The sequence below is a fragment of the Homarus americanus genome, unplaced genomic scaffold, assembly GCF_018991925.1.
Source record: "Homarus americanus isolate GMGI-L3 unplaced genomic scaffold, GMGI_Hamer_2.0 scaffold25013, whole genome shotgun sequence".
Lineage (NCBI taxonomy): Eukaryota > Metazoa > Arthropoda > Malacostraca > Decapoda > Nephropidae > Homarus > Homarus americanus.
The window spans coordinates 1,132,379-1,148,660 of record NW_024722158.1 but is presented as its reverse complement, the minus strand read 5'-3'; the positions used below and the strand labels follow the sequence as shown (position 1 = coordinate 1,148,660).

The following is a 16,282-nucleotide window of genomic DNA, read 5'->3' as shown; positions in this document are numbered from 1 at the left end:
ACAGACATATCTAAGTTGACTCAAAACAAAGGTGTTCTCTCTCACATTCAAATACATTATATAGAGAGGTTGGTTTCAGTAAGTCAGAGAAAATGGGATAACGGAGGACTGAGGCGTCTTGAAGTGACGAGAAAACGGACTCCTCAGATGGAGGACTCAAAATAAAAGCAGAGGTACATGTTTTGTGGGCTATTGAGCGTAATATGAATCATTTGATTTTGGCGTTAACTGACGTGTACGACCGTGGTCGTTACATTACTTTTTCAAGTACATTTAGTTGAGTAGGTTTTTGGTGGAGATAATTATTGCCGTGTTCCCTATTTGTACCTTTATTTGTTAATAACTTGGGGTAGGATTCACTCCCCAAGTATAAAGGGTAGTGGGATCGCGACAAGTGGGGGCCTGTGTCCGGGAGCTAACCATTGGTGTGTCATATCAAGTGTTGTTACTCGCCAGGTGTTATTTCATCGCTAAGTATTTTTGGATGCAAGTTGCTGTGTTCACAGTGTTCATTTATATTGCTCCTGTTATTGCTTAAGCTACTGGTGAGTTAACCCTTATCTTGTGTACCAGGTGTTTGGTTAATCCCTTGCTGTGTTTCACAGTTTATTGCATTTTGATATTATTAATTAGCTAGCTAGTTAGCTTAGCTGCCACGGTTACTTTTTTTCGCTACTCGATTTTGAATTCAACATGTTTGACCTGGAAAGCTTTTTGGCTTCACCTTCAGCCGAAGTACTGAAGGGGCTTACTAAGGCAGAGTGGCAATCCCTCGCTGCTTATTATGAAGTAGAAGGCCGCTCTTCCATGAATAAGGCTAGGTTAGAAGAGGCTGTCCTCAACTACCTTATTGACAATGAAATCATAGCCCAACCGTCGGGAAATTCAGAGGAAATTGTTACACCAAGTAATTTGGCCTTACAAGTTGAACTCAAAAGACTCGAGGTGGAGCTGGAAACTCTCAAACAACGAGGTTTGGCTCAAGGTAGTATTACTTCAACATTCAGTGTAGACAAATGTCTCAACAGTGTTCCTAAATTTAATGAGGAAGAACCAGACAAGTTCTTCTCTCTTTTTGAGAAAATTGCCCGACTTAACAAGTGGCCTGTTTCTCAATGGTCTCAACTTATTTATAGATCTTTCACTGGTAAAGCATTAGATGTGTTTTCTGCCCTCTCTGAGGATCAATGTCTAGACTATGCCCTTGTTAAGTCTGCGGTTTTGAGCGCTTATAAACTTGTTCCTGAAGCCTACCGGCAACAGTTCCGTAACTGCCGGAAGACTGACAAACAAACATTTGTGGAGTTCTTCAGGCAGAAACAGGTTCTTTGTCGGAGGTGGATTGAAAGTGAGTCTGCCCATGTAGAACATGACAAGCTTGTTGAACTAATCCTGCTAGAGGAGGTTAGAAAGTGTATCCCAGGCGACATTCGAGCACACTTGGATCAGAGAGGTATCTGTACCCTGGCTGATGCTGGTCCAGTGGCTGACCATTATTCCTTAACTAATAGAAATGTAAATTCCAGGTCTTATGCTCCCATGTCCCAGTCCTTCACTTCCTTCAAGCGGCCCACACCAACATCTACATCGGGGTCCCTGCCTCTTGGCATACCGACCCGACCCTCAGGTTCTGCATCATCTACCCCGGGTGAGCCTATGGTCCATGGGACAGGTTGATCTACTCCTACTGGTGAGAGAAACTCTAGTTGCAGGTACTGTAAGAAGCCAGGACATGTCAACAGCGACTGTCTCAAGTTAAAGAAAAGAAATTCCTCTCACCAAGGATCCCCGGCTCTTTTGGTCAGGGTGGCCGAGCAATCGGAGAAATTATTGGAGCCCTGTGTCACTGCCCTCAGTCAGACTGTTGCCCTGAATGCTTCCCCCTCTTCTATGATATCAACCTTTGAACCATTTTGTTCTCCTGGTTCCTTAGCTTTGGATCAATTCAGTCAACCCATTTCTGTTAAACTCTTGAGAGACACAGGCTCAGCCTTATCTCTTGTTACTAAAGAAGCTGCTCCATTCCTGGATTCATGCTATACTGGTAGCTGGGTGCTTGTGAACGGTTTGACCGGTGGGTCGCGTATTCCCCTTTGTCAAGTGTACCTGCGGTCATCCATAAAGTCAGGCTATGTCACGTTAGGAGTAGTAGATAGCTTACCTGTAGAAGGGGTCTCTCTATTGATAGGAAATGACCTCGTTGGCGACATGATGTTCCCTAATGTTGTGATCTCATCTTGTCCCACTGCCGAGAATAATACTGTGCAGTTAGAAGTAGACTTTCCAGGGTTGTTCCCTGCGTGTGCTGTGACCCGTAGCATGAGCCGCAGTACAGAGGTAGAAGAGACTAGTGAAGTTGATGAAGTTTCCCTCCAGGACTGTGAGAAGTCCGAGGATAATCTTGTTCAGCCGGACCATACTGATCTTGGTCTCAGTGAATTTTTTGAGGATTCCCCACAACCAGATAACCTCCAGAGTAGTTCTGATGGAGATAGGAACCCAGATGTCACTAGTTTTGGTTCCTCTCCCATCACTAGGAGTAAGTTTATTGAGCTACAAGCAGGGGATCCTGAGCTAGTAGGTTTTCTCAATAGGTCAGTCACTGAGACAGAAGCTGAGCAAGAATCAAATTGCTACTACACTAGGTCTGGTGTATTAATGCGGAAGTTCCGTCCCTCCAATTCTCCTGCCAATCACCCTTGGTTAGTTCATCATCAAGTTGTTATTCCCAAACCTTTGCGGCAGGACATACTTAGTATCGCTCATGATGGGGTGGGTGGTCATTTAGGAGTTAGGAAGACTTATGCAAAAATTTTATCCCAGTTCTTTTGGCCTAGGATGAAGAAAGACGTCAGCTCTTACTGTCGCACTTGCCATGATTGTCAGGTAGCGGGGAAACCGAACCCCATTGTTAAACCATTCCCTCTGCAGCCTATCCCAGTCATCGAAGAGCCCTTTAGTAAGGTGGTCATAGATTGTGTCGGTCCCTTACCTAAGACCCCTCGTGGTCATCAGTTCTTGCTAACCATTATTGATTGTGCAACCCGTTATCCTGAAGCCATTCCCTTGCGCCGCATCACAGCGAAGAATGTTATCAAAGCCTTAACCCACTTCTTCACTCAAGTAGGCCTTCCTACAGTGGTGCAGTCAGATCAGGGTTCCAATTTTACTTCCCGGTTGTTTAATCAGGTAATGCAAACCCTGGGAGTCCGGCAGTTGAGGTCTTCGGCCTATCACCCTCAGTCACAGGGGGTGGTAGAGAGGTTTCACCAGACACTAAAACTCATGTTGCGCACCTTCTGTCTGGAGACTGGGAAGGATTGGGACGAGGGAGTTGACCTGCTTTTGTTTGCTGTTCGGGACAGTAAACAAGAGTCGCTAGGATTCTCGCCCTTCCAGCTCGTCTATGGACATGAGGCGCGAGGGCCTCTTAAGGTGTTAAAAGAGTGTTGGTTGAGTGATCAGAGCGCGACGCCCTTAGCTTCATATGTGGTCCAATTCAAGGAGAAGTTGCGTCTGGCTGTAGAACTTGCCCAGTCCAACTTAAGGTGTGCTCAGGTGAAAATGAAACTGCATTTTGATAAGGCCCATCAGGCAAAACCTAGAGAATTCCAAGTGGGGGAGCAGGTGTTGGCCTTCCTGCCCTTACATGATCACCCTTTTAAATCCAAATACAGTGGTCCATATGAAGTACTAGAAAAACAGGGGTCAGTGAATTATGTGATTAGCACCCCTGAACGGCATAAGAAAAAACGCCTTATCCATGTCAATCTTTTAAAGTCATATCATGTTCGTAACGAAAACCTGGGAAAAGCAGTTGCTTGTGTTGATCAATCCTTGCCAAATTGTATCATTGTGCCAGAGTGTAAGGATGATAAAGATCAGTGTTTTTCTGAAATAATGAATGGGTCTAGTGTAAAAGTTGAAAATCGACTATCTTGGAGGACCCCAGTGCTAAGTTGTGTCATCTCTCTAGTGACCAAGCCAATAATATAAAGTCTCTATTACAGGAGTATCTTATTATAGTTGGTGATTACCCACTCTCTTGTTCAGTGCTGGAGCATGACGTTGAGACCAGGGGAGCCAAGCCAATCCGACAGCGTCCCTACCGTCTTAATGCCTTCAAGCGGGAGTGTGTGCGAGCCGAGGTACAGCGTCTTCAAGAGCTAGGCCTCGTCGAACCCAGCATCAGTCCATGGGCATCCCCTGTTGTTCTAGTTCCAAAGCCGAATGGGTCAATGCGGCTGTGTGTGGATTATCGCAAGGTGAATGCTGTCACTGAACCCGATGGTTATCCCTTGCCACGCATCGACGACGTGATCGACGATCTTGGACAGGCAAGGTACGTGACCAAGTTGGATCTCCTCCAGGGCTACTACCAGATAAGACTGACTGAACGCTCCAGGGCCATCTCTGCTTTTGTCACTCCTGAGGGGTTGTACCAATTCACAGTCCTTCCGTTTGGTATGCGGAACGCCCCTGCAACCTTTCAACGCCTCATGAATTTCATCGCGTCTGGTCTGGAAGGTGTCCGCTGTTACCTAGACGACCTCATCGTCTTCAGCAGTTCCTGGGAAGATAACATGAGTCGTCTACAAGCCCTCTTCTCCGTACTGGCTGCAAGCAAGCTGACGGTGAACCTCGTCAAAACTGAGTTCGGCCATGCCCACGTCACTTTCTTGGGGCATGTGGTCGGACAAGGGGAAGTCCAGCCTATAGCAGCCAAAATTGAGGCAATTCAACAGTATCCAGTGCCAGGCGATAAGAAGAGTGTGATGAGGTTGCTGGGTATGGCGGGGTACTACCGCCGTTTTTGTCTAAACTTCTCCTCCGTTGCCTCTCCCATGACTGACCTGCTGAATGGCAAGAAAACCTTCAAGTGGACTACGGCTTGCCAGGAATCTTTTGAGAATCTTAAATCCCTGCTGGCAAATGCTCCTGTACTACTTGCACCTGACCTCCAGAAACAGTTCACTCTCCATGTCGACGCCAGTGAAATTGGCGCCGGTGCTGTGCTTCTGCAAAAGGGTGAGAGTGATCAAGTGCTTCATCCGCTGTGCTATTTTTCTAGAAAATTTAACAAATATCAAAGAAACTATGCCACCATTGAAAAGGAGGCTTTATCACTGATCATGGCACTAGAAAACTTCAAAGTATATATTGGCAGCACTGCTTATCCCATTTAAGTGTTCACTGATCATAACCCACTTACTTTTGTTGACAAGATGAAACATACCAACCAAAGACTTTTGAGGTGGGCTCTATCACTTCAGCCCTATAACTTGAACATTTCCCATATCCGCGGAAAAGAGAACGTGTTGGCTGATGCACTTTCTCGAGTCTGATTATTTAGTAACTATGTCTATATGCAAATTATTTTTTGTTTTATTGTCATTGAGTACCTTGTGTTTATATTATGAATTATTTTGCTTCATATTGATTTAAACCAATTGTGTTAGTTATTACTTTCACTGTGTAGCTGTATATCCATTTTCGCTTCCAGTTAGTTGTAAGCTCACTTTTTTGGGGGAGGTGTCACGTGCCTATAGCGCTCGGGAACTCGCATAGCGTGAGGCATATGTTCACTCCTACATTTCATACAAGTTATTAATAAATTGTTAATTGTACTTATTATATTATTATTGTTCTTAGTTACTTAGGTTAATTGTATATTTATGTATGTTATTAATATGCATCATTGTCTTACTCTGTTAAGTTCAAATCAAGAGAGTATTAATTAATTATATAAAATATCTAGCAAATGTCTGGATCACGTGAGATGAGACGCGCTGCTCGGCGTGCCCACGCTCCCCAGTAGCGAAAATCCGTGGCATAGGTTAGACGTGTCCATTCGTTCTCTAGCCTTGACCCTTGTCTAGTGCTTTATCCAGCCTTCTGCAATGCCCTAGGGGTATCAGGTATTAGTGACACGTTTAGTTAGGCCTAGGAAGGGATCCTGGTGGTAAGGTATCTCCTGTTTGGTAGGGATAATCATTTTGTAGTGATTGTTGTATATATATATTTCGTATGTCTTGTGTAATATAGTAATGTTAAGTAATATTTGTTTGGTCTAACTCCTTACAGTATATTTTCGCCCTTCCGGCATCACTCTTATTTTATTATACAATTACTTATTCCCTTAAATTCTTGTTTGCTAGTCATTACTCCCTTTAAAACATAAATCGAATTAATTAATTATCTTCCCTTTTGTGATTCACTTATTTCAACTGTTCTTACTTTTTCAAGTACATTTAGTTGAGTAGGTTTTTGGTGGAGATAATTATTGCCGTGTTCCCTATTTGTACCTTTATTTGTTAATAACTTGGGGTAGGATTCACTCCCCAAGTATAAAGGGTAGTGGGATCGCGACAAACCGGGTATGTTCAGAATGGTATGTTTCAACCGGGTATGTTCCGAATGGTATGCTTCTACCAGGTATGTTCCAAATGGTATGTTTCAACCAGGTATGCTCCAACTAAAACCCTTAGTTGTTCTTTGTTATCCACTCCTGACTTAATCAAGGTACACCATTGTGTTCCTACAGTTTATCATGGTGCTACACAAAACTACAAGCAAGGCAGCCAGAAAGAAGGAATCAAATATACTATAGGACTAGGCGTGTGTGTGTGTCTGTTCTGGGTAGCCGAAACGGCACAATCGTTTTTCATCAAACTTGGTGGAAAAATCGCAAAAAATTCGAAGAGTGGAACAAACCTGGTCCCATATCGATGGTTTCTTTAGGAAACCATTACATAACCATTTTATTTATGCTGGAAAACGATGCAAGTCTACGGACTTGGCACACCCTCATTCGCTGGACGCTGTCAGCCCACGATTGCAGTTAATTGCAGTTATCGTATGGCTCCCTCCTCCTTCCCCCACTTTTTTCTTAGCCTACTTTTTGTTTATGTTGTTTGCATTAGTAAAGGAAGGAAGATGAGTAAATAGAAGAATGAAGAAGGGGAAACAAAAAATAGTTAGAGATAACAGGTGGGGGGGAGCCGAGTTTCATCATGCGTGTGGATGCGCAGTTTCAACGTTACCAGACGACCTAACAGCTACAGTGTATACTCATTCCTGTGGGTGACTGTACATGGAAAAAGAGAAGAGATAAAAAGATAATAACAGGAATGCATGGAAAAGATGACTACAATAGACACAGGGTGAATATTGACAGTGAAACAGACAGGAGGTTGACAAAAATAGACAGATTCATACCTGCACAAATAGACAATATGGCAACTAACATGACAGACAGACAGCTGACTGACTGGTTCACATTAGACAAACAGGCAGACACACGCCAACAACGGATAAGACAGACAGATTTGACCACACAAAGAGTACAGACGGGCTTACATTCAAACACAACGCAGACGAACAGACAGTTGGGATGGCAATAGACAGGGTGGATAGACTTGAGACAGATTAGAAGGCATTTATAAACAAGAATAGCACCAAATTGACCATAGCTCCGTCAGTGAAGGTAGCAGGTCTTATATCCACCAGCGTAAATATTAAGACGCATTGAAAACTAACACCCTCGAGCGGAAAGAACATCGATGGTCGGTCAGTCATGTGAAATGGGCCTCAAACTGACTAACGTAGATGGTGACTAATATAACCAGAATCAAGTTCACTTCTCTTCATAATATAATTTTTCTTGGGATGATCATTGGTGATTCATAATAATTTTTTTTTTATGATTTTAACCTCTCCTTATGGCGAAAATTTCTTTAATTAATTATTCTAACCTTTATTCTATTTCTTCTTATAGCATATTAGATACTGAAAGTATCACGACCACGACCATGATTATAACTTTTACTTTTTTTTACTTTTATCCTCTTCGCCACTGATCGGCTTGTTAGCCGCTTGGGCGATCGGTCACGACTCTTTTCCTTTATATTCTTCACCAAAAGGTCGGCTCGCTAGCCGCCCGGGCGATCGGTCACGTCTCTGTCACGCACTGTTGGCAAATACTGGGCATGCACCGGCTCCTGAATGTACCTGAACCCGCTCCAGTGTTGGTCAAGTCTTCTCTTGAAAGAGCTCACACTCGGTGCCGTCACAACACTTTCTGGTAGATTGTTCCAAGAGTTTACAACCCTCACTCCGAAAAAGTTTGCCCTCACGGTTTTCCGGACTTGCGGCTTCTTCAATCTTGAGCTGTGACCCCTTGTGGGGCGAGCGTCCGCCAGCTCCAAGTAAGGACACTCAACTGAGTAGTGCCCCCTGAGATGCTTATAAACCTCAACTAGGTCCCCCCTTGCCCGTCTGTAGTATAAGCTAGGCAAGTTCAGGCGCTCCAATCTCGCAGGGTAGCTGAGATGCCGAAGTGCAGGCACCAGCTTGGTGGCCCTCCTTTGAACATTTTCAACCAACTGACAGTCCCTAGCATATCTCGGGGACCAGATGGGGTGACAGTACTCCAGATGGGGAAGCACTTCACTCCTGAAGATCGTCACGAGGGACGGACCGTCTAGATATCTGAACGACCTTCTTATAAGACCCAATAATTTATTTGCCTGATTTACCTTCTTCTCACAATGGCCCGAGAACTTCAGCTCATTGTCAACATACACACCTAGGTCCTTCTCACACACAGTCTCAACTAGTACATTTTCTTCATCCCGTTGGGACATATGGTACGCCTCCTTACCGTTGGTACGCCCCAGGTGCATCCTCTTACACTTCGTGACATTGAATCTCAGCAGCCATTCCTTCGACCATTCCTGGAGCCCACAGAGGTCCTTCTGCAGCTCTTCACAGTCCGCTTGGTTCTTAATTTCCCGAAATAACTTGGCGTCATCGGCAAACATTTGTATGGAGGAGTGTACAACGTCAGGCATATCATTTATGAAACAAACAAACAACAGCGGGCCCAATACACTACCCTGCGGTACCCCACTTGTTACAGGTACAGATGACGATTTCGTGCCATTAATCACCACACATTGCTTGCGGTCATGTAGAAAGTCTTCTATCCACGCTAGGACATTTCCCCGAATTCCGTACCCTTCCAGTTTGATTTTCAGCCTTTCGTGGGGTACACTGTCGAAAGCCTTGGCAAAATCTAGGTAAATATTGTCGATATTACCACCCCGTTCTAGAATATGGGTCCAAATATCCAATACCTTGAGCAATTGTGTCAAGCAAGAGCGCCCCGGCATAAAACCGTGTTGGCAATCTTTTACAAGGTTGTTTCGTAGTAGATGTTCCATCGCTGCATCTCTGATAATACTCTCAAGTACTTTACATATTATGCTGGTCAGGCTCACCGGTCTATAGTTGTTCGTGGAGTGCCTATCGCCCTTCTTGAAGATAGGACTCACATAAGCCACTTTCCATTCACTGGGGACCATTTGTTCATCCAGGCATTTACAAAACAGAATCTTCAGGGGCTCTGCAAGCTCGTTGCACAGCTCCCTTAGCACTCTAGGATGCACCATGTCAGGTCCAGGACTCTTATGGACCTTTAGCCTGGACAGTTTATTTCTAATACCCTCTTCTGTGAACACAACCAGGACCATGATTATAACAACCACGACCATGATTATAACAACCAGCACCATGATTCTAACAACCAGGACCATGATTATAACAACCAGGACCATGATTATAACAACCACGACCATGATTATAACAACCAGCACCATGATTCTAACAACCAGGACCATGATTATAACAACCAGGACCATGATTATAACAACCACGACCATGATTATAACAACCAGCACCATGATTCTAACAACCACGACCATGATTATAACAACCATGACCATGATTATAACAACCATGACCATGATTATAACAACCACGACCTTGATTATAACAACCACGACCATGGTTATAATAGCCACGACCATGATTATAACAACCACGACCATGATTATAACAACCAGGACCATGTCCTTCAGTACATACAAAACACCGAAAGACGCTTCCATTCTTTCGTGGCCAATCGAGTGGCAACAATACACAAGGACTCCAATGCAGAACAATGGCGCCACGTGAAGTCGGCACTAAATACAGCAGATGACGCTACTTGTGGACTACATGGAGCAGAGCTCAACGATAAGGGCAGGTGGATTCGGGGAGCTGCTTTCCTCTTGTTGGAAGAAGACGGTTGGCAAAAGAGTCCAATGAGGATTCCAGACCTCACAGACGGAGACCCAGAGGTGAAGAAGGAAACCACGGTGCTGACGACAAACGCTGACCAGGGGAAGGGTACCTTCGATAAGCTATGGGCCAGGTACTCCTTGTGACATCGACTTCTGAATAACGTAGCGTGGATTAGAAGGTTTATAGAATGGCAGTTGGGGAAGTGAAAGAACAGACATCACCGAAAACGTCGACTCAAGGTCAGCGAATTAGAAGATGCGAAGTTAGTCGTCTCAAAATTGATACAAAGGAAGAGATTTCCCCACGAGGACACTCTCTCAGGACTGGTGACGTAAGCAGACTGGAACCTTACCTGGGTGCAGACGGTCTGATCAGAGTAGGCGGCCGACTGAAGCGTGCTGCTCTCCATCCAGAGCAAAGAACCCCATACTGTTACCCAGGGACAAAATCCACAGAACTTATTGTACAGGAGGTACATTCGACCAGGGCTGGCCACTCAGGACACGAGCACACGTATGTGTAATTTGTCGAAGAAGCAGTTGGAAGCCTACCCACCAACGCCAAGCTGACCTGCCAGAGGATTGGGTACATCCAGAAGATCGGCCATTCACCTGCACCGGAGTCGACTGTGTTTGGTCCCTTTTTGGTTAAACAAGGCCGGGCCCGGGCGAAAGGATCCGGATGCTTGTTTACATGTCTGGCCACCCGAGCTATACACCTGGAAGTCTTCACCTCACTGAACACAGACTCATTCATCAACGCCATGACGAGGCTTACATCCCGCAGAGGACCTCCCAAGCGTCAGATCCGCACGGTGAAGAAGGTTCTCCAGGGGGTGATGGGCACAGAGGTACTTAACGACGAGCGACTCAACACCTTGTTCTGTGCCGTAGAAGAGATCGTCAACGGGAGGCCCATCACCCCAGTATCCGACGACCCGAGAGACCTAGAGCCCCCAGGCCCGTTGTGGGTCGTTTGGCCTGTGCCCAGGTGGGCTAATTCCCTTAAAAAAAAAAAAAAAAAAAAACTCACTCCGCTTCACCTACTGCGAATGCGCTCGGGAACCCTGCCCACTGGAGGCAATCAGTCCATAGCAGAAGCATGCTCAATTCATTGCAGACCAATTCTGGAAGAGATGGATGAAAGAATATCTCCCGACACTACGGAGGCGACAGCAACACTTCAGGGCGCACCGCAACTTCCACACTGGGGACATCGTCATCATATCTGGACATCCTCTCCCAAGGAGCCATTGGATGCTGGGAAGGGTATTGGAGGCAGTACCAGGTGATGACGGCCTGGTGCAGCATGTCAAAGTGAAGACAAAGGACTCAGTGTTAATACGTCTAGTGACAAAGCTCTGCCTATTGGAGGGAGTCGGAGAGTGAGACTCTCGGCAGACAATGGGTTTCGAGCAAGCTCGACAGGGGGAGTGTTACCGCCACAGTAGGATATGTTACTGCCATAATAGGATAAACTAGAAGAGAGAGAGAAAGAGAGGGATAGAGAGAGAGAAAGAGAGACAGAGTGTTTACGACAAACTTTGCTGGGGTGTTAAATGTGAAACAGATGGCCCTCCTCTCGGGCTGACTTGCTCTCTGTGGGGTTCAGAAGACAGTCTCGATCCGTCCAGTTACCTATCAACTCAGGGAGTTAATAAGTCCTACATTAGACCAGAAACACGTAAGTTTTATATGGTTTAACACCCTACTCTACTCATATATACTATATGTAGTCGCTAATAGTGATGGAACATACGATTGAATTAATTATCTCAGATGTAACATATGTAATTTGTACTCTGCAGGTTTTGACCGAATAAAGAACAATCGAGTCCTGCGTGTAAGGGTCTCATTAACCCACAGTCGCTCAATGGGCAGCTACAATAAATGTGTAGGTTCCATAAGATAAATTAAATCAAGAGAATAAAGAATAAACATAATCCTTAATAAACAACTATTATTGGCACCATGTATAAACAATAAACCACCTTACAGCACAATAATTGATTGCACTTTACACACCATGAATTATAATAGAGCAGCACTGAATATAATACTCAACTAAACCCTATTTGAAAAAGGTATCCGTCACTGACAACCGAGACGTCCTCCTGCTCCCAAGGCCAGCCAGTGACTGTCAAAACTCCTTATTCCAGGGAACTACAAACCTGACACTAATATTAAGCAACTCCCACATTAAGCTGCAAAAATACCTGCATATATACAGAAATTTTTTTTATTGTATCAAGTACCAGCCTTGCTCACACACAATTATACAAAAATATTCTATTTACATTAAGTTGAGGGTAACATGCCATAAAGATGTCATAGCTGTTGCTGAAACTGTTAGTGAACCTGAAGTTGTTGTTGAAGCTGCTTGTGATGTTGAATTTGATGGTGTAGCTGAAGTTGATGGTTTAGGCCTTTGAGTAATAAAGTTGTCTAAAGAACCTTTCACTTTCTTTTCTCATTATACATCTTTAAGTAGAGATCTTATGTGTTTTTCACATCCCTGTTAATTTTAATGCTTCATTCTGCTTATACACTTTCTTTTAGCTTTTCAACCAGCACTACCATCACTTGCTATCTTGCGCATGTTGAATAGGGACTCAAAAATGTCGTAAGAAACCCAATAAAGATTTTCTCCTGTTCCTGTTCAGATGAGTGAAAACAAAGGGACCGCCAAGCTCCGCCTCTTGTTTACTGGTGATGCCACTCATTAGCCCAGCAGCTTCTTTGTGCAAGGCTCCTCTTTTTTTTTTACAGTATTTTTTTTAATACATATCTGGATTTACAGGTAGTTATTACTTATATGAAAATGTAATTTTATTTTATTTTTATTACCGGGTATATTTTTGTCGTAAATACTAATAAAATAATGAAGTAAATTGAATTGGGTCCTAAATTAACTAGTGTCTTAAATATGAATCGTCATTGGTCGAACCGTCGTTATCGGAGGCTTTACTGTACTGTACCAATAAATGCGAGAAATAAATTTAAAAAAAAATAATAATTACTGTTGTTTGACAAAAGAAGGCAGAGCAGCGAGTGAGGAAGGCGAGGGAACACTAGCCATCGCTCACTCCCTCCCTCCCTCAGTGCTTGCTCCCATACACACACATAATTAATGTTTAATGCCTTTAAGTTAATTTTTTTTTCTTCTTTTAGGATGTTCCTTTGGCTTCTCCCCTCCTCTTCATGAAGACTCTGCTGCTAGAGCTGCTCGAGTACAGTACTTCATTGGTGAGGTCCTGGCTGTGTGACTGGATCAGATGCTGGACGTCCTCCCTGTCTACCTCCTGGGTAAGGTTAACAATGTCCTGTTGCACTGTTCCCACATCGCTGAATCTGCAAAATCGTGTAAATATTCGGCCCAAATATTGCACTACACGCCGTTCATGGCTTGCTGCGACACCTCCTTTAAGACTTGTTGGTGTGTTCGATCACTTTCTTAATATTAAACGGCTTAAAAAATTCCTTGATGTTGGTCTGGCTGTGTGCAGTCTGTTGAACAAGTTCCCACATCATGCACCAAAGGTAGTAAGCCTTAAAGGTGGAAATGACTGACACCTTGATCCATGGGTTGTGACAGAAACATCAGCTCAATGTTGTCTGGTCACTTTCCCATGCTGGGTGGGTGCAGGAGCACTGTCAAGGAGGAGGAATTTGTTGTGCAGGTTGTTTTTTTTAACAATATTCCCTGCACACGGTGGAGAGGTAACTAATCACGTAATTCTACACTAGTGCTGTCGTCACCCACGCCTTCTGGTTGGAGCGCCAAATAACTGGTAGATAATCCTTGTAGAAACCAATAAGAGCCCTGGAGTTTTCTGAGTGGTAAATGAGTATGAGCTTCAGCTTCAGGTCACCTTCAGCATTACCACCAAGCAAAAGGGTGAGCCTGTCCTTGGCTGCCTTGACACCGGGTGCAGTCTTCTCCTGAGTAATGAAGGGATGTGATGTCATCCTCTTCCAGAACAGCCCTATCTCGTCAATGTTGATCACTTGCTTGGGAGAGTAACCACCTACCTTAATTTTCTCCTTTGGGAGTTTTGGAAAGGCTAACGCAGCTTCGGTTTCGGCACTTTCAGCTTCAAGTTGTGAAGATTTGCCCGACACTTGAAGCTCTCAAACCACTCAGAACTGGCCTTAAAGTCATACATTGTCTAGGTTGAGTTTTCTTGTTTCACCTTCATATCACTTTTTGCTCCCTTTGGACATTAGGCCCAAAAGTTCAATTTGTTGGCTAGTACAACCTTTTTCAAGCACTGTAGCTTGGGAACTATACAGATTCCGACACTTTGTTCTGGAATTGTCTCAGGAATACACCCCAAGAATTATGAAATGTACAGTCATGCGCCGGTTAACGTCCGACCGAACAACTTCCGATCGCATATAAGTCCACGGCCCCCAACCCCCCCCCCCCACCCAGACGTCCTGATGTGAGAGAAAACGGACTCGTATGACGGGGGACCAAATAAAAAAAGCATAGCTACATGTTTTGTGGACTACAGTATTAAGCGTACCCTTTTCATCACTGTAATAAACCTAGCCCTGCCTATGTGTGTTTATGATATTTACCATAACATTATACATATATTTAGTGGGTCTAAATGGTCGTAAAATGGGTGCGTGAACCAATTAGAATAAATCCCATAGGTTCTGTACTTTCGTTATCGGCGGGGTCCCAATTAGGAGCGATAAGCAAGGGATGACTGTATATACTTGTGACACTGGCCAGTTGCTTCTGGTGTTATGGTACAGGGGTACCAAGTGACAGCACTAGGATCCCGCTTCCTCTATCAAGGAATAAATAATTAAAATTTAAATTGAAAAAAAAAAAATCAAATAAATTACTATCTTACAAGAATCCCTCCAATGTAAGTTATATTTACCAAGGTCGTTTGGGTGGAAAATTATGAGAAGAGCTTAGTCACTCTTAAGTAATGATAAATAAACACCCAGGCCTTCAGCGCCAACTGTCAAATCTTATCTCAAATAAATAAACAAACAAACGCCAGACATTGTCACCTCACCTCCCGCCCCCTCTTCCCATCCTGGTGATTTCTTTATGTTTATTTTATATAATATCTCAGACTAAAGTTAGGATAATATAATTTGCATTGCTGAAATCCTTGCAAGACTGAGAATAATTTGAATATAAGCGTCATATATTTTGCTCAAGATATAAAAAATGTAGTACATAGTGTACAATACTGTAGTACATTTTATAAAAAGTTTTTCAACTGTATTTTTGGGTAGATTTACATAAATTTCTTCATTTATTTTCACCCATTTACATGCACACACCATACTAAAATAAACGTAAAATAAATTAGTGCAAAGCTGGACTGCACATGTACTAATTTGATTACGGTACTAAAATTGTCTAGTGCGAATTACAATATGTTTATATTCAAATAAATCAGTATCTTACAAGAATCCCAGCTATGTTAATTATATTTTCCTAGGTCATATCACTGGCATTTTAAAATGAGAGAAGCTTAGTAGGACTGTTAAATAAACACACAGAGACCTTCACCTCAAACTTATCACCTCTACCCCCTCCCCCCAACCCCTCGCTGGGTGGCGGAGCCGTCAGTCCCCTCCCCCAGCCAGGCTTTTAGGCTTACAGTTTTTATCTTATATAATATCTCAGACTAAAGTTAGATTATAATTTGCATTGCTGGAATCCTTGCAAGACAGCCAATAATTTGAATATAAATGTCACATTATTTGCTCAAGAGATAAAAATTGTTGTACATTAGTGTACAGTACAGTACTGTAGCACATTTTATAAAAAAGTTTTTCAACTGTATTTTTGGGTAAATTTACATAGATTTCTTAGTGCAAAGCTGGAGTGCACATGTATTAATTTGATTACGGTACTAAAATTGTTTTGTCTAGTGCAAATTATAGCATGTTTATATTCAAATTAATCAGTATGTTACAAGAATCCCAGCTATGTTAATTATATTCACCCAGGTCATTTCACTGGCTTTTTATAAGAGAGAAGCTTAGTCACCTAAGAACTGATAAATATACACGCGTTAGACCTGGGCCTGTGCCAACTGTCAAACGTACTACCTCCCCTCCCCACGCCCCCTCGCTCGCTCCCACCCTCTCTCTCTCCCATCTGCTGGCGTTGCTGGAAT

General features: G+C 43.5%; 1 protein-coding gene across 1 annotated transcript; it reads left to right on the top strand.

Annotated features, from left to right (window-relative positions):
* Positions 1-10,312: 10,312 nt before the first annotated feature.
* On the top strand, positions 10,313-10,648 carry LOC121862002. The gene has a single exon (XM_042359931.1). The coding sequence runs from the start codon at positions 10,313-10,315 to the stop codon at positions 10,646-10,648; it is 336 nt and encodes a 111-aa protein (XP_042215865.1).
* Positions 10,649-16,282: the final 5,634 nt, after the last annotated feature.

What these genes read in the sequence shown, in the direction of transcription:
- LOC121862002 (XM_042359931.1), top strand. Translation starts at nt 10,313, where the DNA reads ATGGCAGTTGGGGAAGTGAAAGAACAGACATCACCGAAAACGTCGACT.